The sequence below is a fragment of the Mustelus asterias genome, chromosome 5 (genome assembly GCF_964213995.1).
Source record: "Mustelus asterias chromosome 5, sMusAst1.hap1.1, whole genome shotgun sequence".
Classification (NCBI taxonomy): domain Eukaryota; kingdom Metazoa; phylum Chordata; class Chondrichthyes; order Carcharhiniformes; family Triakidae; genus Mustelus; species Mustelus asterias.
The window spans coordinates 32,513,080-32,537,692 of NC_135805.1; the positions used below are offsets into that span (position 1 = coordinate 32,513,080).

General features: G+C 46.3%; 1 protein-coding gene across 1 annotated transcript in view; it reads right to left on the reverse strand.

Annotated features, from left to right (window-relative positions):
- Positions 1 to 5,069: 5,069 nt before the first annotated feature.
- Positions 5,070 to 24,613, reverse strand: part of nr2e1 (nuclear receptor subfamily 2, group E, member 1) — a 166,497-nt gene continuing 146,953 nt past the window's right edge. The window contains exons 8-9 of the mRNA XM_078213652.1: positions 22,461 to 22,566; positions 5,070 to 5,232 (exon numbers count right to left, since the gene is read on the reverse strand). Of these exons, the coding sequence (XP_078069778.1) occupies positions 5,070 to 5,232; positions 22,461 to 22,566 (269 nt within the window). The remainder of the gene's footprint in view (positions 5,233 to 22,460; positions 22,567 to 24,613) is intronic.

Consider the following 24,613-nt stretch of genomic DNA (forward strand, 5'->3'; position numbering starts at 1 on the left):
TGAACCTGAACGCCATTCAATATGATCATGGCTGATCTTGGGTTTCAACTCCATTTTCCTACCTGCTCCCCATATCCTTTGATTTCCCAAGAAACCATTCGGCCTCTGATATTCGGGTAAGCGTTCTCCAAGGCGGCCTTCGCGACACACGACAGCGCAGAGTCGCGGAGCAGAAACTGATAGCCAGGTTCCGCACACACAAGGACGGCCTCAACCGGGATATTGGGTTTATGTCACACTATTTCACATAAATATTTCTGCTTTTTTCCTCCTGAGTCTTTATCATGCGATCCTAGAATCAGAATTTATGTCACACTATTTGTAACTCCCACAGTTGCGTGGACCTGCAGAGTTTCACTGGCTGTCTTGTCTGGAGACAATACACATCTTTTTAGCCTGTCTTGATGCTCTCTCCACTCCCATTGTTTTGTTTCTTAAAGACTGGATTAGTTGTAAGTATTCGCATTCCAACCATTATTCATGTAAATTGAGTCTGTGTCTTATAAGTTCTGTTTGTGAACAGAATTCCCACTCACCTGAAGAAGGGGCTCAGAGCCTCGAAAGCTTGTGTGGCTTTTGCTACCAAATAAACCTGTTGGACTTTAACCTGGTGTTGTTAAACTTCTTACTAACAAAATGGAAAACAGAGTTGAAGTTAAAGATTGGAAGGTAAGAAGTGATGTTCCATAAGGATCGGTGCTGAAGTCACTTATTAACTGTTTGCATACATGATTCGGACACTGGAATCCTTTCAAAATTTGCTGACGACAGCAACTTGAGGGTTATGGTTAACACAGAGGACTCTGGTAAAATACAGGATGACATTAATAAACTCATAGAACGGGCATGTAATTGGCAAATAAACGTCAATCTAGATTTATTTTTATTCATGTGGGATATGGTTGTTGCTGGCTGGCCAGCATTTATTGCCCTCCCTAGTTGCCCGAGGACAGTTGAGAGTCAACCACATTGCTGTGGCTCTGGAGTCATGTGTAGGCCAGACCAGGTAAGGATGGCAGATTTCCTTCCCTAAAAGGACATTAGTGAATCAGATGGATTTTTCCTACAGTTGACAATGGTTTCACGGTCACCAGTAGATACTTAATTCCAGATTTTAAAATCTGCCTTGGTGGGATTCAAACCCGAATCTAGGTTAAATAAGTTGGTAAATTTTGGTAGGAAGAATAAAGAGGCCACATCAGAAAATAAGGGGTAAGAGCAAAAGAGTGTGGGGCTACATATAGGAGAGTCACTAAAAGTAACTATGCAGGCCATTAAGAAAAAACAGTGGGGGCCTTGTGGCGCAGTGGAAGTGCCCCTACCACTGGACAAGAAGCTCCGATTTCGAGTTCAACAGCACGACTTGTTGGCTGTGGAAGATGCATTCAACTGGCTGATCATCAGTTGGGAAATGCCTCCCCCAGTATCCCCTAAAGGGTGAAAAAACAACATAAGACACTTATAGCATTAAGAAAAGCAAACCAAGCTCTGGGATTCATTTTGAGTGTGATATAATTGAAAGGCAAAGAGATTATCTAACTTACGTAAAACCTTAGTTAGACTATACATTTGGAATACTGTAGTATAACATATGTACTTATAACTGTATACTGCACATAAGAACAGGAGAAATAGGAGCAGGAGTCAGCGATAAGCCTATTGAACCTGAACGCCATTCAATATGATCATGGCTGATCTTGGGTTTCAACTCCATTTTCCTACCTGCTCCCCATATCCTTTGATTTCCCAAGAAACCAAAAGTCTGCCCATCTCAGCCTGGGATACATTAACAATGGAACATTCGTAACCCTCTGTGGTAGAAAATTCTGAAGCTTCACCCCTCAGTGAAGAAATTTGTCCTCATCTCAATCCTAAATGTCTCACTGCACATCAACATTTACATTTTTTCACCTTTTAAAAACATTCTGCTTCTTTATTCTTAAAACCAAAGTGAATATCAATTAAAACCAAAGCTATACATTTCCCCAAACTATACTCCATCTGACACTTTGTTGCCCGCTCACTTAACCTGCCTATATTTCTATGTAGCCTTTGTGTCCTCACAAATTGCATTCCCACTTACTTTTGTATCACAGCAGTCTTATAAACATTGCCCTCTGTCTCTTTCGCTTGTAAATAGCTAAGGCCCCGGCACTGATCCTTGTGGCACTCCATTTGCCATATCCTCGCCCACTCCACTGAGTGAGTGGGCGAGGATATGGCAAATGGAGTATAACGTTGATAAATGCGAGGTTATACACTTTGGAGGAAATAATAACAAATGGGATTACTATCTCAATGGAAACAAATTAAAACATGCTACCGTGCAAAGGGACCTGGGGGTCCTTGTGCATGAGACGCAAAAGCCCAGTCTGCAGGTACAACAGGTGATCAAGAAGGCAAATGGGATGTTGGCCTATATTGCGAGGGGGATAGAATATAAAAGCAGGGATGTCTTGATGCACCTGTACAGGGCATTGGTGAGGCTGCAGCTGGAATACTGTGTGCAGTATTGGTCCCCTTATATGAGGAAGGATATATTGGCATTGGAGGGAGTGCAGAGAAGGTTCACCAGGTTGATGCCGGAGATGAGGGGTTTGGGTTATGAGGAGAGGCTGAGGAGATTGGGTTTGTACTCGTTGGAGTTTAGAAGGATGAGGGGGGATCTTATGGAGACTTATAAGATAATGCGGGGGCTGGATAGGGTGGAGGCGGAGAGATTCTTTCCACTTAGTAAGGAAGTTAAAACTAGAGGACACAGCCTCAAAATAAAGGGGGGTCGGTTTAAGACAGAGTTGAGGAGGAACTTCTTCTCCCAGAGGGTGGTGAATCTCTGGAATTCTCTGCCCACTGAGGTGGTGGAGGCTACCTCGCTGAATATGTTTAAAGCGCGGATGGATGGATTCCTGATCGGTAAGGGAATTAAGGGTTATGGGGATCAGGCGGGTAAGTGGTACTGATCCACGTCAGATCAGCCATGATCTTATTGAATGGCGGGGCAGGCTCGAGGGGCTAGATGGCCTACTCCTGCTCCTATTTCTTATGTTCTTATGTTCTTATATTAGTCACAGCCTGCCAACTTGAAAATTCCCCATTTATCCCTACTCTCTGCTTCCAGTCAGTTAACCAATCCTCTATCCTCGTTAATATATAACCCTCCCCTCCTAACTCCATTAACTATTATCTTGTGTTTTAACCTTTTGTGTGGCACCTTATCAAAAGCTCTTTGACCACTTTATTACAAGGGCACAGAGGCACTGGAGTAGGTTTAAGAAAGAAGGCAGCTAGAATGATTCACGATGTGTTCCAACAGGTTAATAATCCTGCCAACACTTCCCCATTCCGCAAGGGGGGTGGGGGTGGGGGTGATGTGTGAAGATACAAAACAAATTATTAATCAAACAAATGTGTTTGTGTTCATTTTACATCGAAAGTGAAGGCTCAGACTGTGAATGAGAAGCAATAATTCTGAGCAATATTTGTGCCGATTCTGTCGCGGTGCCGGGTGCCAGGAGCTGCGCCTTCACTGAGTCATGTGGGCAGCTCTGTACACTCTGTATGTGCGGTTTTCAGTGTTGTGTTTTTAGGGTTCCCACCTAATTCTACAGTTAAAGTGTTCCCTCGGGGCCCAGAGAATGAAACGTGCATTGGCATTAACCATTTCCAAAATATACCAGCAGAGAAGTGAAGTAGAAAGCAGGCCTGTGACTCTTAGCTATTGGTATTTTCAGTAATATAACAGAACATCCGTTACTTCTGAACATTGATATTTAATTGTATAATTAAACTCTATTCCAAATGAATTACAAGAGTCTGGCTTTGACAACTCAGTTACATTTGATCTTTATACAGCAGAACGACTCAACATACGTTCCGTCAGCGAAAAAAAAATGTCCCAAGTGCTGATTTCCTCAGTGCTATTTGCGAAGTTATTCATTTACCCCACACTCCTCGGTGAAAGATGAAATGAACTTTCCCGATGGCCGGCACCCCGCCTCGCTTGTCGCTCTCTCAAAGTGGCATCTCCTTCCCTGCCGAGTTCCAACTGTTTCTGCTCGTTTAGCCAAAATACCTCCAGAAAATAAAGACACTTCTAAACCAGTCTGTGATGGGCCGAACGTACGCCAATGGGTCGTCTGCCCAGGATGAAAGTCCTCCACCTTGTCTGGGAGCTGCAGAATTGACCCTCAAGAAGGATCTGGCTGCAGCACTTGCACAGAGAGCCGAGTTATCCTCCCCTTTGGTTTCAGCACCAAGCCACTGGACAGCAACTGGCTGGATCCTTCACACCTCACATTTGGTTTGTCTAATTTACACGTGTCGAGCACACACCCATTTCTGTAAAGCATCATCCAGATGTTAAAAAGGGGGGTGGGGGGAATTTAAATGATCTACTAATAACTGCAAGAGTAAGTATACTGGGGAATACCACTAACCATACAACCATGCAAGGGGACCTCTTTGTTTTCACGTTTTAACTAAGCAGTTGCTTTTCTTACAGCGCGGAGCCCACCATGATAGAGTCGACAGGTTGGTTACAGTATCTGCTTCTGAAGGCCACCTTGTGATTTGACATGCACTGCATTGTGCGAGACGGGTCAGGTTTGTGTGACTTTGACAGGGCCCAGGGTCGACTCCGGTCAGACCATAGCGCGGCTCAAAGGGACAGATCATCACCCAAGGGACCGACACCGATTTTAACATCCTGTGTGCCGCAAGCGATAGGAAAACCCTCACTCCAAACGGCAGGTGCGCCAAACATTTAGTGATTTTGTTTTTAAGGAAATAAATCATTTGAGGACTGAATTCACTAATCAGGGTGAAGTTCAAACAGAAATCATTTTAAAATGATAGGCAATTTTCAGGTGCGAATGGAGTGCTACACAAATATTAACATCCCCTGCCCACATTTTATGCAGGTTTTATGAAACATTGTTGTTGTTGTTGCTGTTGTTGACAGTAATAGCCACGAATTCTGTTAGTCCAGCTCAAGTACAATGCACAAGCGTAAGAAGGTTTCACTTATGGTACCGGTAAAGTTGGTTATCTTTGTGGAAAAGTCTTGGGAGTTAAATATCGCTGGATTTGTACATATCTGACAATAGTCTTGTGATGGGGACGTTTCCAATGGTTTTCTTGAAGAACACCTCTTCAATCGTGGAGGGGTTCACCGAGCGTAACGCTGGCAGGAGTAGCAATAACTTTCCGAAGCGGCACGGCTGTGCTGGGTACCTGGCGTGGAAGAGGGAAGAGAGAGATCACGTTAGCATTTTTAGATTCATAGAAATAGATTCATAGAAACCCTACAGTGCGGAAGGAGGCCATTCGGCCCATCGAGTCTGCACCGACCACAATCCCACCCCCATATTTACTTGCTAATCCCTCTAACCTACGCATCTCAGGACTCTAAGGGGCAATTTTTTAACCTGGCCAATCAACCTAACCCGCACATCTTTGGACTGTGGGAGGAAACCGGAGCACCCGGAGGAAACCCACGCAGACACGAGGAGAATGTGCAAACTCCACACAGACAGTGACCCGAGCCGGGAATCGAACCCAGGACCCTGGAGCTGTGAAGCAGCAGTGCTAACCACTGTGCTACCGTGCCGCCCTTTTTAGACATGAAGAATCATCTCCGGGTGCAAGGTTGTAACGTCTCACTGATCGCGTTAGGGGATTGACTATTGGACCAGGGTGGAGGACGTTGGATGTCCTGACCCGCCTTGTCATTGAATTGTAAGACACAGGTTTATGCCCACCACTTCCCCACCTGGACAATGGCATATCTGTTTTTATTCATTTGTGGGATGTGGGCATCACTGGCATTTATTGCCCATCCCTAATTGCCCTTCAGAAGCTGGTGGTGAGCTGCCCCCTTGAACTGCTGCAGTCCTTGAGGTGCAGTACATCCACAGTGCTGTTAGGAAGCGAGTCCCAGGATTTTGATCCAGTGACAGTGAAGGAACGGTGATATATTTCCAAGTCAGGATGGTGAATGGTTTGGAGGAGAATCTCCAGGTGATGGTATTCCCAGATATCTGCTGCTCTTGTCCTTCTAGATGGTAGTGGCCGTGGATTTGGAAGTTGCTGCCTAAGGAACCTTGGTGAGTTCCTGCAGTGCATTTTGTAGATGGTACACACTGTTGCTACTGAGCGTCAGTGGTGGAGGGATTGAATGTTTGTGGAAGGGGTAGCAATCAAGGGGGCTGCTTTGTCCCGGATGGTGTCAAGCTTCTTGAGTGTTGTTGGAGCTGCACCCATCCAGGCAAGTGGAGAATATTCCATTACACTCCTGACTTGTGCTTTCTAGATGATAGACAGGCTTTGGGGAGTCAGAAGGTGAGTTATTTGGCAAAGGATCCCTAGCCTTTTACCTGCTGTGGTAGCCACAGTATTTATATGGCTAGTCTAGTTCATTTTGTATTCAATAGTAACCCCCCGAATCGGGACCAGCTAAGGGTGCATGCCAGAGATGGTTGGAGGAAGCCAACTCATGTAATAAAAAACATAAGAAATCAGAGCAGGGGTAGGCCATTTGACTCCTCCAGTCTTCTCCTTGATTCAATAAGATCATGACTGACCTCACTGTGGCTTGAACTCCACTTTCCCCATAACTTTTGACTCCTTGTCTGCTGCCTTGTTAGGGAGCAACCGTAAAGAGCATTTTTTAAAAAAGAGTGGAGGAACTTTGCAATATTCCAATCATTTTCTCCAGGGTGAGGGTAGAGAGTTGGGATTAACGTTCCCTTTCATATTTTTTGGGCCACTTCTTTAAATGTGCGGCCACTTTCATTTTTTTTGCGTGGCTCAGGGCTGAACAAAAATAGATCTGCAGCAAGTTTTAAGTAAATGTCAAGTTAAAGAAATGGGCAGAACAACAGGGAACAGGGAAATGATAGTGCAGAAAGCAGGAAAGATTAAATTAAAACGGGTTGATGGAGAAAGACAAAAAAGGATAGAAATGCGATAAGTAAAGAAACAAAGAATTGGTCTAGAGAAGATGTAAACTCAACAAAACTATGCTGACTGTTCTTGATTAATCTGTGCCTCTCCAAATGCAGATTAATTCTGTTTCTCAGAATTGCTTCTAATAACTTCTCTACCACTGAGGTTAGACTAACTGCCATGTAGTTTCTTGGTTTATCCCTTCCTCCATTCTTGAATAATTGTACCACATAGGCTGTCCTCCGGTCCTCTGGAACCTCTCCTGTGGCCAGAGAGGAATCCACTGCTATTTCCTCCCTTGCCTCATTCGACAGCCTGGGATACATTTCATCTGGCCCTGCAGATTTATCTATTTTTAAGCCTGCTCTCAGTCTATGTTAATTTTTTTAATAGTCTCACAGTCCTCCCTGATTTCTATACCCACATTGTCTCTCTCACTGATGAACACCGACACAAAATATTCACTTAGAACCCTACCTATGTCCTCTGGCTCCACACACAAATTATCCCCGTGGTCCTTAATGGGTCCTACTCTTCCCCTTGTTATCTGTTTACTCTTAATGTACTTATAGAACAACCTAGAATTTTCCTTTATTTCCTTCTTAAGTTCCCTCTTACATATTCTATACGCCTCTCGGGCTTCTGCTGTTTTGAATCCTCGATGTCTGCCATAAGCCTCCCTTTTTCTTTCTATTCAATGCAGTAATCCCTCGATATCCAGGGTTCAGTGGATTTGTTGGTCCTAAACTTTTTTTAAAATTGGAACATATTGGCCCTGTACTCACTCTATTTCCTTGAACGCATCGCACTGTTCCATCACAGATATACCGAAAGGTGTCTGCTCCCCCAGTCCACTCTGGCCAAATCATATCTGATCTGATTAAAATCAGCCTTTCCCCAGTTTAGAACTTTGATTTCTGGCCTGTCCTTATCCTTTTCCATAACAATCTTGAATTTAACAGTTGTGATCGCTGTCTGCAAAATGCTCCTCCATTGATACTTCAACCACTTGCCCAGCTTCATTACCTAAAATTAAGTCCAGGATGGCCTCCTCTCTTGTAGGACTTTCTACTTACTAGCTTAAAAAGTTCTCCAGGATGCACTTTAAGAATTACGCTCCCTCTAAACCTTTTACACTATAGGCCCGATTTTACCATTTTGATTCTGAGTGCTGAATCTGGGAGTGATCCAGATCTGACTTGTAAACCTGTTCTCAGGCGCCCCAAACACACTCTGCCTGAGAAAAACGCAGCGATTCTGAATTGCGCTGTAGAAGCCTGTGGGCGGGACTTAACGCACCCGAAACACTGCAGCTCCGATTGGAGCCTTCAACTGCGCATGTGCAGGAAAAGAAAATTGAAAAACGCTCTCCTGCCACATTGCTCCTGGGTCGGATAAAGAGGCCTGGGAGGGATGGCTCCCATAAACATTGCCCCACCCCCACAATATAACTGTCCCCCTTATCCACCCACCCCCCCCGCTACCCAGACCGATCGCGACCCCCTGCCCCACTTCCCCCGCACCAATTGCATGCAGAGTGGCAGCGGAACCCCCCTCGCCTCCCCCACCACCAGAGAACGATCTGACCCATCTCCCTCCTCCTCCCTCCCAACCAGAGGTCCATCTGGCCTGCCTTCCTCCCCCACCACCAGAGAACGATCTGACCCATCTCCCTCCTCCTCCCCCCCAACCAGAGGTCCATCTGGCCTGCCTCCCTCCCCCCCCCCACCAGAGGTCCATCTGGCCTGCCTCCCTCCCCCACCACCAGAGAACGATCTGACCCATCTCCCTCCTCCTCCCCCCCAACCAGAGGTCCATCTGGCCTGCCTCCCTCCCCCCCCCCACCAGAGGTCCATCTGGCCTGCCTCCCTCCCCCACCACCAGAGAACGATCTGACCCATCTCCCTCCTCCTCCCCCCCACCAGAGGTCCATCTGACCCAGCTCCCTCCCCCCTCAACAGAGATCCATCTGACCTACCACCCTCCCCCCCCCCTGACCAGAGTATGATCTGGACGGCCTCCCTCCCCCCTCTCCACCACCAGAGAACGATCTGGTCCGCCTCCCTCCTCCTCCTTTTCCCTCCCCCCCAAGAGAACGATCTGGCGCCCACTCCCCCCGCCCCCCCCCCCCCACCCTCCCCACCACCGATCTGAGTTAGAGAGCCACCAGAAGCTCTGAACCTACCTCCTGAGAAGCTGCAGCTCCCGACACAGACCTTTGGCCAAATCTGGATGGGCGAATGCGGTGGTAAAGGGGGAAATGCAGGTAAGTTTGGGGGTGCAGCCCATTAAGTCAATTTGAATGCATGTAAATGCATTTAAATTGACGTCTTTCCCGTTTCGGGTGCGGTGCCGATCGCGGTCATTTTAGTTGCTTTGTAAAGGGGAAATGGGTGTGTAGGTGGGCGCGGATCACACTACTTGCCTCACGTCCGACTTTACAAAGTTTTCACACCCGAAAACAGGTGTAACGTGTTGGTAAAATCGGGCCCTATGACTATCCCAGTTAATGTTGGGGAAATGAAATCCCCCATTATCACTACCCTATTACTTTTACTTTCCTCTGAAATTTGCCTGCATATTTTCTCTCCCATCTCCCTCGGACTGTTAGGAGGCCTATAGAACACTCCCATCAATGCGATTGCTCCTTTTCGTTTTTTTAGTTCTACCCATATGGTTTCATTAGAAGAGCCTTCCGTGATGATATTGTGCCTTTAAGAAGTGTATTTTATCATGTTTCTTGTAAGGGGTACATTTAAAACCTAGCTCTGTTTTACATGGTGCCAATCTGTCTGGGCAACAGGCACTCAAATGTTGAGAAAGCGGGATAATGACTGATTTTGGTAAATGGTGTGTTTGCCTAAGCAGAGTTAATGCATTTGTGTTTACTTAGCTTTCTCTTGGGGTTGCAGAGTAGGATTTTGATTAGGTTGATAGACAAGAGGCAAAGTCATGTGCTAATGGGAGGAGCTAAGCTTGCAGGGAAGATACACAATTTCGCTTTTATTTCAGAGCAGTCAGTTTCTGCCTGGTCCTGAAAGATGCAAGAGCTGTCTCTCTATCTCTCCCTCTCTCGAGAGGTTGCTGTTTGGGGCTGTTTGCAGACAGGTGTGTGTGTGTGTCTCTCTCTCTCTCTTTCTCCAGAGGTGTTCAAAAGGCTCTTGGGCTGTTAACAAGTACAAGCATGTAAGCCTGGGGTTTGCTACCTGGTTTTGAAGAGAGGTTTTAGGTCTGTAAGAGGAAAATTGCTTGAATTGGAACTCATAGGGATAGGTTAGCGGTTAAGAGCTGTATCTTGTCATGTTTAAGTATTGTTCAATTGGTAAATGTTAAGCTAATTAATTTGTTATAGTTTAACTGTATTGTTAAATAAAGTTATTTTGATAAAAGATTCCTCGTGTGTTATCTGGAGTGAAACACCCTATCCTCACATTAATTTCAACATAGCAAAGAACAAAGAACAAAGAACAATACAGCACAGGAACAGGCCCTTCGGCCCTCCAAGCCCGCGCCGCTCCCCGGTCCAGGATTGAATCCTGAATCCAGGATCCCCGCCCAATTTTCCAGCCTATCTACATACCAATATCCTATCCACCGAGCTGTCCCTCACAGCTACGATGCTTTGTTCATTACAACCTATTAACTCACCCCCACCCCCCCATTCCAGACCATGTGATCTCCAGGGAGAGGCGAAAACCCAGAGTGAAAAACCCCAGGGCCAATATGGGGAAAAAAAATCTGGGAAATTCCTCTCCGACCCCCTGAGGCGATCGAAACGAGTCCAGGAGATCACAATGGCCCTGATCGGAAAATGCTTCCCAACCCTAGTCATTTCCACTTCCACGAACACCATATGAATTCCCTGCCCCCGAGACAGGTTCCCAACTATCCGCAGTCTCGCTCTGTACTGGCACCAGCAAGATGATCATAGAATGAAGCCAATAGTCGGGGTCTCGTCTAACTTCATAATATACTTTGGGGTTTCTGATCTCATATCCTAACACTGCAATGCCACAACATCAACAAAACAAAGGAGATTGTCATTGACTTCAGGAAGTGTAGTGGAGAACATACCCCTCTCTACATCAACAGGGACGAAGTAGAAATGGTCGAAAGCTTCAAGTTTTTAGGTGTCCAGATCACCAACAACCTTTCCTGGACCCCATGCCGATACTATAGTTAAGAAAGCCCACCAATGCCTCTACTTTCTCAGAAGATGACTCCCACCACCTTTTGCAAAATGCACCGTGGAAAGCATTCTCTCTGGTTGTATCACACCTTGGTGTGGCTCCTGCTCTGCCCAAGACCGCAAGAAACTACGAAAGGTCGTGATTGTAGCCCAATCCATCACGCAAACCAGCCTCCCATCCATTGACTCTGAATACACTTCCCGCTGCCTTGGCAAAGCAGCCAGCATAATTGAGGACCATATACACTCCGGACATTCTCTCTTCCACCTTCTCCCATTGGGAATAAGATACAAAAGTCTGAAGTCACGTACCAACTGACTCAAGAATAGCTTCTTCCCTGCTGCTGTCAGACTTTTGAATGGACTTACCTTGCATTAAGTTGATCTTTCTCTACACCCTAGCTATGATTGTAACACTACATTCTGCACTCTCTCATTTCCTTTTCTATGAACGGTATGCTTTGTATAGCTCGCAAGAAACAATACTTTTCACTGTATGTTAATACATGTGACAATAATAAATCAAATCAAAATCAAATCAAATCAAAAAGATGTTGTCCCTCTTTTCTGCTGTAGTTGATTCCCTGATCAAATTTGCAACACCCTTTTACCTCCTTCCGTCTCACCTGAAATCCTATATCCTGGAACACTGAGACACCAATCCTGCCCCTCTCTTAACCATTTCTCAGAGACAGCAATAACCTCATATCCCATGTTTTAATTTGTGCCCTCAACTCATCTGCCTTGTTCGTTGGACTCCTAGCAGTAAAATAAATACCATCCAATCTTGCCAAATCCCCCTGTGCCTTAACTGGCCCATAATGAGTATGCCTTCCTGACTCACTTGCTGTCTCTTCTCATGTTGGCTGTGCATCTCCCCCTGTTGGACCTTCCGACAGGATCCTACCTCCTTGCCAAGTCAGTTTAAAACCTCTCAACAGCACTAGACACAACCCCACCCCCCCCCCCCCCTGCCATAAGAACGCTGGTCCCATTTCTGTTCAGATGCAACCCATCCACCTTGGACAGGTCCCACCTTCCCCAAAAACAGTCCCAATCTCCCAGAAAACTAAAGCCCTAAGTCCTGCACCATCTCTCCAGCCACACATTCATCTGGATTAACTTCCTACATTTAAACTCAGGAATTGGTGGATGTAGATTGGGAGAGGATGTTCGAGGGTAAGTCCGCGTCTGGCATGTGGAAGTCTTTTAAGGGACTATTGATAAGGCTGCAGGATAGGCATGTGCCTGTAAAAAGGAAAGATAGGAAAGGTAGGATTCGAGAGCCGTGGATAACCAGGGAAATTGAGGATCTGATTAAAATGAAAAGGGAGGCGTACGTTAAGTCCAGGCAACTGAAAACAGATGGAGCTCTGGAGGAATACAGAGAGAGTAGGAAAGATCTCAAACGGGGAGTTAGAAGGGCAAAAAGAGGTCACGAGATGTTCTTGGCAGGCAGGATTAAGGAGAATCCTAAGGCATTCTATTCATACGTTAGGAACAAAAGAGTTGTCAGGGAGAAAATCGGACCTCTCAGGGACAAAGGAGGGGAATTATGCCTAGAACCCAAGGGAATAGGGGAGATCCTAAATGAATACTTTGCATCGGTATTCACGAAGGAGAGGGGCGTGTTAACCGGGAGTGTCTCGGAGGGAGGTGTTGACCCGTTAGAGAAAATCTCCATTACAAGAGAGGAAGTGTTAGGTTTTTTAGGGAACATTAAAACTGACAAAGCCCCAGGGCCTGATGGCATCTATCCTCGACTGCTCAGGGAGACGAGAGGTGAAATTGCTGGGCCTCTGACGGAAATCTTTGTCGCTTCTTTGGACACGGGTGAGGTCCCTGAGGATTGGAGGATAGCGAATGTGGTCCTGTTGTTTAAGAAGGGTAGCAGGGATAACCCAGGAAATTATAGGCCGGTGAGCTTGACGTCCGTGGTAGGGAAGTTGTTGGAGAGGATTCTTAGAGACAGGATGTATGTGCATTTAGAACGGAACAATCTCATTAGTGACAGACAGCATGGTTTTGTAAGAGGGAGGTCGTGCCTTACAAATTTGGTGGAGTTTTTTGAGGAAGTGACAAAAACAGTTGATGAAGGAAGGGCCGTGGATGTCGTCTATATGGATTTCAGTAAGGCATTTGACAAAGTCCCACATGGCAGGTTGGTTAAGAAGGTTAAGGCTCATGGGATACAAGGAGAAGTGGCTAGATGGGTGGAGAACTGGCTTGGCCATAGGAGACAGAGGGTAGTGGTCGAAGGGTCTTTTTCCGGCTGGAGGTCTGTGACCAGTGGTGTTCCGCAGGGCTCTGTACTGGGACCTCTGCTATTTGTGATATATATAAATGATTTGGAAGAAGGTGTAACTGGTGTAATCAGCAAGTTTGCAGATGACACGAAGATGGCTGGAATTGCGGATAGCGAAGAGCATTGTCGGGCAATACAGCAGGATATAGATAGGCTGGAAAATTGGGTGGAGAGGTGGCAGATGGAGTTTAATCCGGATAAATGCGAAGTGATGCATTTTGGAAGAAATAATGTAGGGAGGAGTTATACAATAAATGGCAGAGTCATCAGGAGTATAGAAACACAGAGGGACCTAGGTGTGCAACTCCACAAATCCTTGAAGGTGGCAACACAGGTGGAGAAGGTGGTGAAGAAGGCATATGGTATGCTTGCCTTTATAGGACGGGGTATAGAGTATAAAAGCTGGAGTCTGATGATGCAGCTGTATAGAAGGTTAGGCCACATTTGGAGTACTGCGTCCAGTTCTGGTCGCCGCACTACCAGAAGGACGTGGAGGCATTGAAGAGAGTGCAGAGAAGGTTTACCAGGATGTTGCCTGGTATGGAGGGTCTTAGCTATGAGGAGAGATTGGGTAGACTGGGGTTGTTCTCCTTGGAAAGACGGAGAATGAGGGGAGATCTAATAGAGGTATACAAGATTATGAAGGGTATAGATAGGGTGAACAGTGGGAAGCTTTTTCCCAGGTCGGAGGTGACGATCACGAGGGGTCACGGGCTCAAGCTGAGAGGGGCGAAGTATAACTCAGATATTAGAGGGATGTTTTTTACACAGAGGGTGGTGGGGGCCTGGAATGCGCTGCCAAGTAGGGTGGTGGAGGCAGGCACGCTGACATCGTTTAAGACTTACCTGGATAGTCACATGAGCAGCCTGGGAATGGAGGGATACAAACGATTGGTCGAGTTGGACCAAGGAGCGGCACGGGCTTGGAGGGCCGAAGGGCCTGTTTCCTGTGCTATACTGTTCTTTGTTCTTTGTACATGTGGCACCGGAGGTAATCCAGAGATTACTACCTTCTGGCTCCTGTTTTTTATTCTACTTTCCAGTTCCCTAAATTCTGCTTGCCTTTTCATCCCTTTTCATCTCTTTTTCCACCTATATTGTTGGCACCAATATGTACCACAATCCCTGTCTGCTTGCCCTCCCCCTTCAGAATGCCCAACAACCATTCAGTGAGTGAGAGTGTGTGTGTGAGTGAGAAAGAGTGTGTGAGTGAGTGAGTGAAATAGTGTGTGCGTGAGAGGGAGAGACTGTGTGAGTGAGTGTGGGTATGAGTCAATGAGTGCATGTGTGGGTGGGTGTGTGTGAGAAAGAGTGTGTGTGGGTGTGTATGATAGCGAGAGAGTGCGTTAGAGAGAGTGAGTGAGCGAGTTTATGAGTGAGTGAGCTAGCATGTGCGTGTATGTGAGTGAGAGAGTGCACATATGAGTGAGAAAGCGAGTGTGCGTGAGTGAGATAGAGAGTGTGTGTGAGTGCAGTAGAGGACTGTGTGTGAGATAGCGAGTGTGTATTTGTGTGTGTGAGAGATAGAGTGTGTGAATGTGAGTGAGATAGAGGGCCTGATTTTACCATCAAATTGTGTCCGTTTTTGGGCGCGGAAAACTTGGTAAAGTTGGGCATGAGGCGAGTAGCGTGTTCCGTGACCGCCTCCGCGCCCGTTTCCCCTTTATCAAGTGCCTAAAATGGCTACGATTGGGACTGCGCCCGAAATGGGCGCGACAGCAATTTAAATGCATTTGCATGCATTTAAATTGACTTAATGGGCTGGACGCCCAAACTTACCAGCATTTTCCCCTTTACCCGTCCAGTTTCGACACGAAACAGGCATAGAACATAGAACATAGAACATAGAAAGCCACAGCACAAACAGGCCCTTCGGCCCACAAGTTGCGCCGATCACATCCCCACCTCTAGGCCTATCTATAGCCCTCAATCCCATTAAATCCCATGTACTCATCCAGAAGTCTCTTAAAAGACCCCAACGAGTTTGCCTCCACCACCACCGACGTCAGCCGATTCCACTCACCCACCACCCTCTGAGTGAAAAACTTACCCCTGACATCCCCCCTGTACCTACCCCCCAGCACCTTAAACCTGTGTCCTCTCGTAGCAACCATTTCAGCCCTTGGAAATAGCCTCTGAGAGTCCACCCTATCCAGACCCCTCAACATCTTGTAAACCTCTATCAGGTCACCTCTCATCCTTCGTCTCTCCAGGGAGAAGAGACCAAGCTCCCTCAACCTATCCTCATAAGGCATGCCCCCCAATCCAGGCAACATCCTTGTAAATCTCCTCTGCACCCTTTCAATGGCTTCAACATCTTTCCTGTAATGAGGTGACCAGAACTGCGCGCAGTACTCCAAGTGGGGTCTAACCAGGGTCCTATAAAGCTGCAGCATTATCTCCCGACTCCTAAACTCAATCCCTCGATTAATGAAGGCTAGTACGCCATACGCCTTCTTGACCGCATCCTCCACCTGCGAGGCCGATTTAAGAGTCCTATGGACCCGGACCCCAAGGTCCTTCTGATCCTCTACACTGCTAAGAATGGTACCCTTCATTTTATACTGCTGCTCCATCCCATTGGATCTGCCAAAATGGATCTGCAAAGGTCCAATTCGGGCTTCTGGCGCTTCTCTGACTCAGATCGGTGATGCGGGTGAGGGGAGGGTTGGGGGGGGAGGGAAGAGACGGGTCAGATTGCTCTCTGATGCGGGGGAGGGAGGCAGGTCTGATCGCTCTCTGGAAGGGAGGGAAGAGGGAGGCGGGTCAGATGGTTCTTTGGTTGGGTGGGAGGGGGGGCAAGGGGGGTCCGCTGCAACTCTACGTGCGATTGGTGGGGGGGAAGGGGGCAGGGGGCCGAGATCAGTCTGGGTAGTGGGAGGGTGGGGGGAAAGGGGGGCAGTTATGTTGTGGGGGCAATGTCTGTGGGGGCCAAAGGGAAGCATTATCGGGCCTGGGCTCGATGTGGCAGGGGAGCATTTTCTATTTTTTATACTGCGCATGTGCAGTTGGAGGCTCCGATCGGAGCTGCAGGGTTTCGGGTGTGATAAGCCCCGCCCACAGGCTTCTGCAGCACGATTCAGAATTGCTGCTATTTTTTCAGGCAGAGTGTGTATGGGGGTGCCTGAGAACGGGTCTAAAAGTCGGATTTGAAACATTCCCAGATTCAGCACTTAGAATAAAAATGGTAAAATCGGGCCCAGTGCGTGTGACTGAGATAGAGAATCTGTGTGTGTGTGAGTGAGACAGAGAATCTGTGTGTGTGTGAGTGAGATAGAGAATCTGTGTGTGTGTGAGTGAGATAGAGAATCTGTGTGTGTGTGAGAGATATAGAGAATCTGTGTGTGTGTGAGTGAGATAGAGAATCTGTGTGTGTGTGAGTGAGATAGAGAATCTGTGTGTGTGTGAGTGAGATAGAGAATCTGTGTGTGTGTGAGAGAGATAGAGAATCTGTGTGTGTGTGAGTGAGATAGAGAATCTGTGTGTGTGTGAGTGAGATAGAGAATCTGTGTGTGTGTGAGTGAGATAGAGAATCTGTGTGTGTGTGAGTGAGATAGAGAATCTGTGTGTGTGTGTGAGATAGAGAATCTGTGTGTGTGTGTGAGATAGAGAATCTGTGTGTGTGTGTGAGATAGAGAATCTGTGTGTGTGTGAGTGAGATAGAGAATCTGTGTGTGTGTGAGTGAGGTAGAGAATCTGTGTGTGTGTGAGTGAGATAGTGTGTGTGCGTGAGTGAGACAGAGAATCTGTGTGTGTGTGTGAGACAGAGAATCTGTGTGTGTGTGAGTGAGATAGAGAATCTGTGTGTGTGTGTGAGTGAGACAGAGAATCTGTGTGTGTGTGAGTGAGATAGAGAATCTGTGTGTGTGTGAATGAGATAGTGTGTGTGTGTGAGTGAGATAGAGAATCTGTGTGTGTGTGAGTGAGATAGAGAATCTGTGTGTGTGTGAGTGAGATAGAGAATCTGTGTGTGTGTGAATGAGATAGTGTGTGTGTGTGAGTGAGATAGAGAATCTGTGTGTGTGTGAGTGAGATAGAGAATCTGTGTGTGTGTGAGTGAGATAGAGAATCTGTGTGTGTGTGTGAGATAGAGAATCTGTGTGTGTGTGAGATAGAGAATCTGTGTGTGTGTGTGAGATAGAGAATCTGTGTGTGTGTGAGTGAGATAGAGAATCTGTGTGTGTGTGAGTGAGATAGAGAATCTGTGTGTGTGTGAGTGAGATAGAGAATCTGTGTGTGTGTGAGTGAGATAGAGAATCTGTGTGTGTGTGTGAGATAGAGAATCTGTGTGTGTGTGTGAGATAGAGAATCTGTGTGTGTGTGTGAGATAGAGAATCTGTGTGTGTGTGTGAGATAGAGAATCTGTGTGTGTGTGTGTGAGATAGAGAATCTGTGTGTGTGTGTGTGAGATAGAGAATCTGTGTGTGTGTGAGTGAGATAGAGAATCTGTGTGTGTGTGAGTGAGATAGAGAATCTGTGTGTGTGTGAGTGAGATAGAGAATCTGTGTGTGTGTGAGTGAGATAGTGTGTGTGCGTGAGTGAGACAGAGAATCTGTGTGTGTGTGTGAGACAGAGAATCTGTGTGTGTGTGAGTGAGATAGAGAATCTGTGTGTGTGTGTGAGTGAGACAGAGAATCTGTGTGTGTGTGAGTGAGATAGAGAATCTGTGTGTGTGTGTGAGATAGAGAATCTGTGTGTGTGTGAATGAGATAGTGTGTGTGTGTGAGTGAGATAGAGAATCTGTGTGTGTGTGAGATAGAGAATCTGTGTGTGTGTGAGTGAGATAGTGTGTGTGCGTGAGTGAGACAGAGAATCTGTGTGTGTGCGTGAGTGAGACAGAGAATCTGTGTGTGTGTGAGTGAGATAGTGTGTGTGCGTGAGTGAGACAGAGAATCTGTGTGTGAGTGAGATAGAGAATCTGTGTGTGTGTGAGTGAGACAGAGAATCTGTGTGTGTGTGAGTGAGACAGAGAATCTGTGTGTGTGTGAGTGAGATAGAGAATCTGTGTGTGTGTGAGTGAGATAGAGAATCTGTGTGTGTGAGTGAGATAGTGTGTGTGCGTGAGTGAGACAGAGAATCTGTGTGTGTGTGTGTGAGACAGAGAATCTGTGTGTGTGTGAGTGAGATAGAGAATCTGTGTGTGTGAGTGAGACAGAGAATCTGTGTGTGTGTGAGTGAGATAGAGAATCTGTGTGTGTGTGAGTGAGATAGAGAATCTGTGTGTGTGTGAATGAGATAGTGTGTGTGTGTGTGAGTGAGATAGAGAATCTGTGTGTGTGAGTGAGATAGAGAATCTGTGTGTGTGTGAGTGAGATAGTGTGTGTGCGTGAGTGAGACAGAGAATCTGTGTGTGTGTGCGTGAGTGAGACAGAGAATCTGTGTGTGTGTGAGTGAGATAGTGTGTGTGCGTGAGTGAGACAGAGAATCTGTGTGTGAGTGAGATAGAGAATCTGTGTGTGTGTGAGTGAGACAGAGAATCTGTGTGTGTGTGAGTGAGATAGTGTGTGTGCGTGAGTGAGACAGAGAATCTGTGTGTGTGAGTGAGATAGTGTGTGTGCATGAGTGAGACAGAGAATCTGTGTGTGTGTGAATGAGATAGTGTGTGTGCGTGAGTGAGACTGAGAATCTGTGTGTGAGTGAGATAGAGAATCTGTGTGTGTGTGAGTGAGATAGTGTGTGTGTGTGTGTGTGAGATAGAGAATCTGTATGTGTGAGAATGAGATAGTGTGTGTGTGAATGAGATAGAGAATCTGTATGTGTGTGAATGAGATAGTGTGTGTGTGAATGAGATAGAGAATCTGTATGTGTGTGAATGAGATAGTGGGCCTGATTTTACCATTTTCATTCTAAGTGCTGAATCTGGGCGCAATTCAGATCCGACTTGGGAATCTGCTTTCAGGCGCCCCCATACGCACTTAGCCTGAAAAAAAAATCATGGGTCTGAAGTGTGCTGTGGGTGGGGCTTAGTGCGTCCAAAACGATTGGAGCTCTGAACTGCGCACGCGCAGTTAGAAAGAAATTTGAAAAAGCGGGCCTGTGTCAGATCGCTCCCGGGCCGTAGAAAGCAGAGAAAGCGGCCCGGGAGCGAAATGCGGGAGTGATGGCTCCCACAGACATCACTGTCTCCTTTATCCACTCATCTAAAGTCATGGTGCAGTCTGAATACATCCCCACCCCACCAGAGATACATCTTACCCGCCTCCCTCCTCCCAAACCAGAGAATGATCTGCCCTCACTCCACCGGCACCCCCCGCCCTCCCCTCCGCACCCCCCAGAAAATGATCTGGCCTCACTCCCCACCCGCCCCCCCCCCCCACCCCCCTCCGCCACCAACCCACCAGAGGTACATCTGATCCGCCTCCTCCTCCCTCCCCACACCCTCACCAGAGAATGATCTGCCCTCCTCCCTCCCCCCCCCGCCCCCCCCCCACCAGACAACGATCGGACCTCCCTCCTCCCTCACCCCCCTCACCAGAAAATTATCTGACCCGCCTCCCCCTCCCCCCCACCACTGATCTGAGTCAGAGAGCTGTTGGAAGCGCTGAACTCACCTCTTCAGCAGCTGGAGCACCCGAAACAGACTTTTATTCAGCAGGTTCATTTCGGCGCGATTCCGGATTGGCGAACGTGGTGGTAAAGGGAGAAATGCTGATAAAGTTGGGCGGGCAGTTCATTAATTCAATTTAAATGCATGCAGATGCATTTAAATCACCGTTGCGCCCGTTTCGGGTGCGAATCGGATCGTGGCCATTTTCGGGCCTGGGTAAAGTGGCCATCTGCACGGATGCGGGCGCGGATCGCGGTAACGGCCTCACGCCTGACTTTACCACGTTTTCGCACCCAATTGGGCCCAGTGTGTGTGTGAGTGAGATAGAGAATCTGTGTGTGTGGGGGAGTTAGGGAGAAAGAGAAAGTGTGTGTGGTATTGAGGGAGTGAGTGTGTGTGGTATTGAGGGAGTGAGTGTGTGTGGTATTGAGGGAGAGAGTGTGTGTGTGTGTGTGAGAGAGTGTGAGAAAGTGAGTGAGTGTGTGTCTGGTTCACTGGCAGTTTTAGGGTTTTCACTCACCCTCACCCCCACACACCAACACAGTGGGTACAGGTGGGTGAACGAATGAGCACTCTAAGACTGGGACTGAGCCAAAAACACACAAATCACCTTCTCACATTTATTAATAACTCATTTCTCAAAAAACTCAGTTTATTACTTTGACATTGCTTACTTTTTGCTCAGCAAGTTGTTCTTTTCTTTATATCTCAACTTTTTTTTTGAAATTCATGTATTTTGTTGTGCCAAACCGGTTCCAAAATTTGCTCGTCAGCCCCTGGAGTAACAAAAAAATGGAAATGTGGCCCCTCGCACAAAAAGGTTGGACAAGCTTGGATGACAATCAACAGGGAAAAGGTACTGAGAAAATTATCTGAACTAAAAGCTGACAAGTTCACTTCATCCTTGGGTCTTAAAAGGTGTGGCTGCTGAGATAGTAGATGCATTGGTTTTAATTTTCCCAAAATTTCCTAGATTTCGGAAAGCTGCCATTACATTGGAAAATAGTGAATGTGACTCCGTTTTTCAAGAAAGTAAGGAGAAAGCAGGAAATGCCAGTTAGGTTAACATCTGTCATAGGAAAATTGGTGGAATTTATTAAGGACGTGATAGTGGAGCTTAGAAAATCTCAATGCAATCAAGCAGAATCAACATGTAATTGTGAAAGGGAAATCATTGCTTGATTAGTTTACTGGAGTTCCTTGAGACAGTAACTAACATTGTGAGCAAAGAGATACCTGTGAATGTGCTGTAGATTTCCAGAAGGCATTGATAAGGTACCACATCAAAGGTTATGACACAAAATAAAACCTCATAGTGCTGGAAGTAACATATTAGCATGGATTGAGAATCGGTTGGCTAACAGGAAACAGAGAGTAGAGATAAATGGATCTTTTTTAGAGGTGGTGAGACACAAACCAGCCTCCCATCCACTGACTCTGTCTACACTTCTCGCTGCCTCGGAAAATCAGCCAGCATAATTAAGGACCCCACGCACCCCAGACATTCTCTCTTCCAACTTCTTCTGTCGGGATAAAGATACAAAAGTCTGAGGTCACATACCAACCAACTCAGGAACAGCTTCTTCCCTGCTACCATTAGACTTTTGAATGGACCTACCTCGCATTAAGTTAATCTTTGTCTATACCATAGCTATGACTGTAACACCACATTCTGCACCCTCTCCTTTCATTCTCTATGAATGGTATGCTTTTTCTGTACAGCGCGCAAGAAACAATACTTTGCACTGTATACTAATAGATGTGACAATAATAAATCAGATCAAAAATAAAATGTGATGAGTAGAGTGCCACAGGAATCAATGTTGGGACCTCAAGCTATTTACAATTTATGACTTGGATGAAGGGATCGAATGTATGATTGCTAAATTTGCTGATGACACAAAGATAGGTAGGAAAGAGGACATAAGAAGTGTGCAAAAGAATTATAATATGTTAAGCGAGTGGGCAAAAATTATCAGATGGAGTATAATGTGGGGAGGATATGAACACGTCCACTTTGGCAGGAAGAATAGAAAAGCAGCATATTACTTAAATAGAGAGCGCTTGCAAAACTCTGCAGTACTGAGGAATCTAGGTGTCCTGGTACATGAAAAGGGAAAAGTTAGTATGCAGGTGCAGCAAGTGATTAAGAAAGCAAATAGAACATTATCAATGTACTTTGTGGTTATTTATTGATAGCCCTTTAAGGGGAAAAGGACTTGACCCAAACAAGCATTTGAATGTAAGCATTGGCAGCAGAGAAAGGGGTGGACGGTTTTTCAACACAGTGTAAAATGTAGAACTTTTGACACAGATTGAATATTTATGGTATAATTGCTTGTGTAGATCAGCCATTCTGCAGATCATCCGTCGTGAATCAACCTGTAATGAGCACATTGCACCAGCCTGCCGCAGAAGCATTATACATTCCCTCCAGCCTGTGTACAACTGTGTGGGAGTCTGCCCATCTTTACCTGGTGTGGATGTAGCTGTTGAGAGTGAGCTGAGCTTCGTCCTGCAGTGCTGCGATCGCTGAAGCATTGCGGAAATTTCTCAGCTCTGAGCCGCTTTGAGTAGGAACTAAGAACAAAAGAGTAAAACAGACTCAGAGTGAGTTATTGCCGAATGATCTTCAGAAAACATCTGCTCCAAATGATGAACCAATGAAATACAAATGGGAATAAATCTTAATAACATTGTCACCTGTGAAATTATTAGTGTTCTATCTAAAGGCATTTTAAAGAAGGCAACATACGCATGAAATGTTTCCTGTGCACTGCCACCATCTTTTATTCTTTGAAAGTGGGAGAATGTGCAAGAATGGTTTGTGAAAACTGATTTCATTCAAGGCAAAGGTGGAGTTTACCTGCACCAATCGAAATGGAGTCCGTGAACTTGTTAACATTGGAAGGTACAATTTAGAATCATAGAATCCCTACAGTGCAGAAGGAGGCCATTTGGCCCTTCGAGTCTGCACCAACCACAATCCCACCCAAGCCCTATCCCCATAACCCTACGTATTTACCCTGTCAATCCCCCGACACTAAGGGGCAATTTAACATGGCCAATCCACCTAACCTGCACACCTTTGGACTGTGGGAAGAAACCAGAGCACCTGGAGGAAACCCACGCAGACACGGGGAGAATGTGCAAACTCCACACAGACAGTTGGTTACCTGAGGCCGGAATTGAACCCAAGTCACTGGCGCTGTGAGGCAGCAGTGCTAACCACTGTGCCACCGTGTCGCCATCAGTCTGTTTTCAATGTATTCAGACTGCACCAAGACTTTAGATGCTAAAACTCAAATATGTGAATCTGATAGAAATGAGACTGTGATCATAGAATCATAGAAACCCTACAGTACAGAAAGAGGCCATTCGGCCCATCGAGTCTGCACCGACCACAAACCCAACCAGGCCCTACCCCCATATCCCTACATATTTTACCCACTAATCCCTCTAACCTACGCATCTCAGGACACTAAGGGCAATTTTTAGCATGGCCAATCAACCTAACCCGCACATCTTTGGACCACTTTTCTGATCTCATTTTTTTCAGTTCCAGGGTGTTTTTTTCTGGAAGAGGAGAAGGTTTTTTGAGCTCTTGGATTTGCAAAGTGAAACTAACAAAACCCACAATCTAGTCACAGCCCATAACCCAATTAGCGGAGCCCAGACTTCAAGCATTCTAGAATGAGTTTGGGCACCTACACTTTCACTCATCCTCCAGTTGGGGGAATCTAACACTCAGGGAGTGCTTTTTAACCTTATATTCCAAAACTATTCCTGTGCCTGAGATTCCATCCTCAAAACCCAAAGACCCCACTCCCCTTCTCAAACAAAGTTCAGTACCACGCAATCCCCAAACCAGTCCCTATTCCAAAGATCCCAATACAGTTTTAAAGTTTATTTATTCGTCACAAGTAAGGCTTACATTAACGGTGCAATGAAGTTACTGTGGGACCTCTGCTGTTTGTGATTTATATAAATGATCTGGAAGAAGGAGTAACTGGGGTGATCAGTAAGTTTGCGGACGACACAAAACTGGCAGGACTTGCAGATAGTGAGGAACATTGTCAGAGGCTACAGAAGGATATAGATAGGCTGGAAATTTGGGCAAGGAAATGGCAGATGGAGTTCAATCCTGATAAATGCGAAGTGATGCATTTTGGTGGGAATAATGTAGGGAGGAGCTACACAATAAATGGAAGAACCATAAAGGGTGTAGAGACGCAGAGGGACCTGGGTGTGCAAGTCCACAGATCTTTGAAGGTGACGTCACAGGTGGAGAAGGTGGTGAAGAAGGCATATGGCATGCTTGCCTTTATAGGACGGGGCATAGAGTATAAAAGTTGGGGTCTGATGTTGCAGATGTATAGAACGTTGGTTCGGCCGCATTTGGAATACTGCGTCCAGTTCTGGTCGCCACACTACCAGAAGGACGTGGAGGCTTTGGAGAGAGTACAGAGGAGGTTTACCAGGATGTTGCCTGGTATGGAGGGGCTTGGTTATGAGGAGAGATTGGGGAAACTGGGGTTGTTCTCCTTGGAAAGACGGAGGATGAGGGGAGACTTAATAGAGGTGTATAAAATTATGAAAGGCATAGATAGGGTGAACGGTGGGAAGC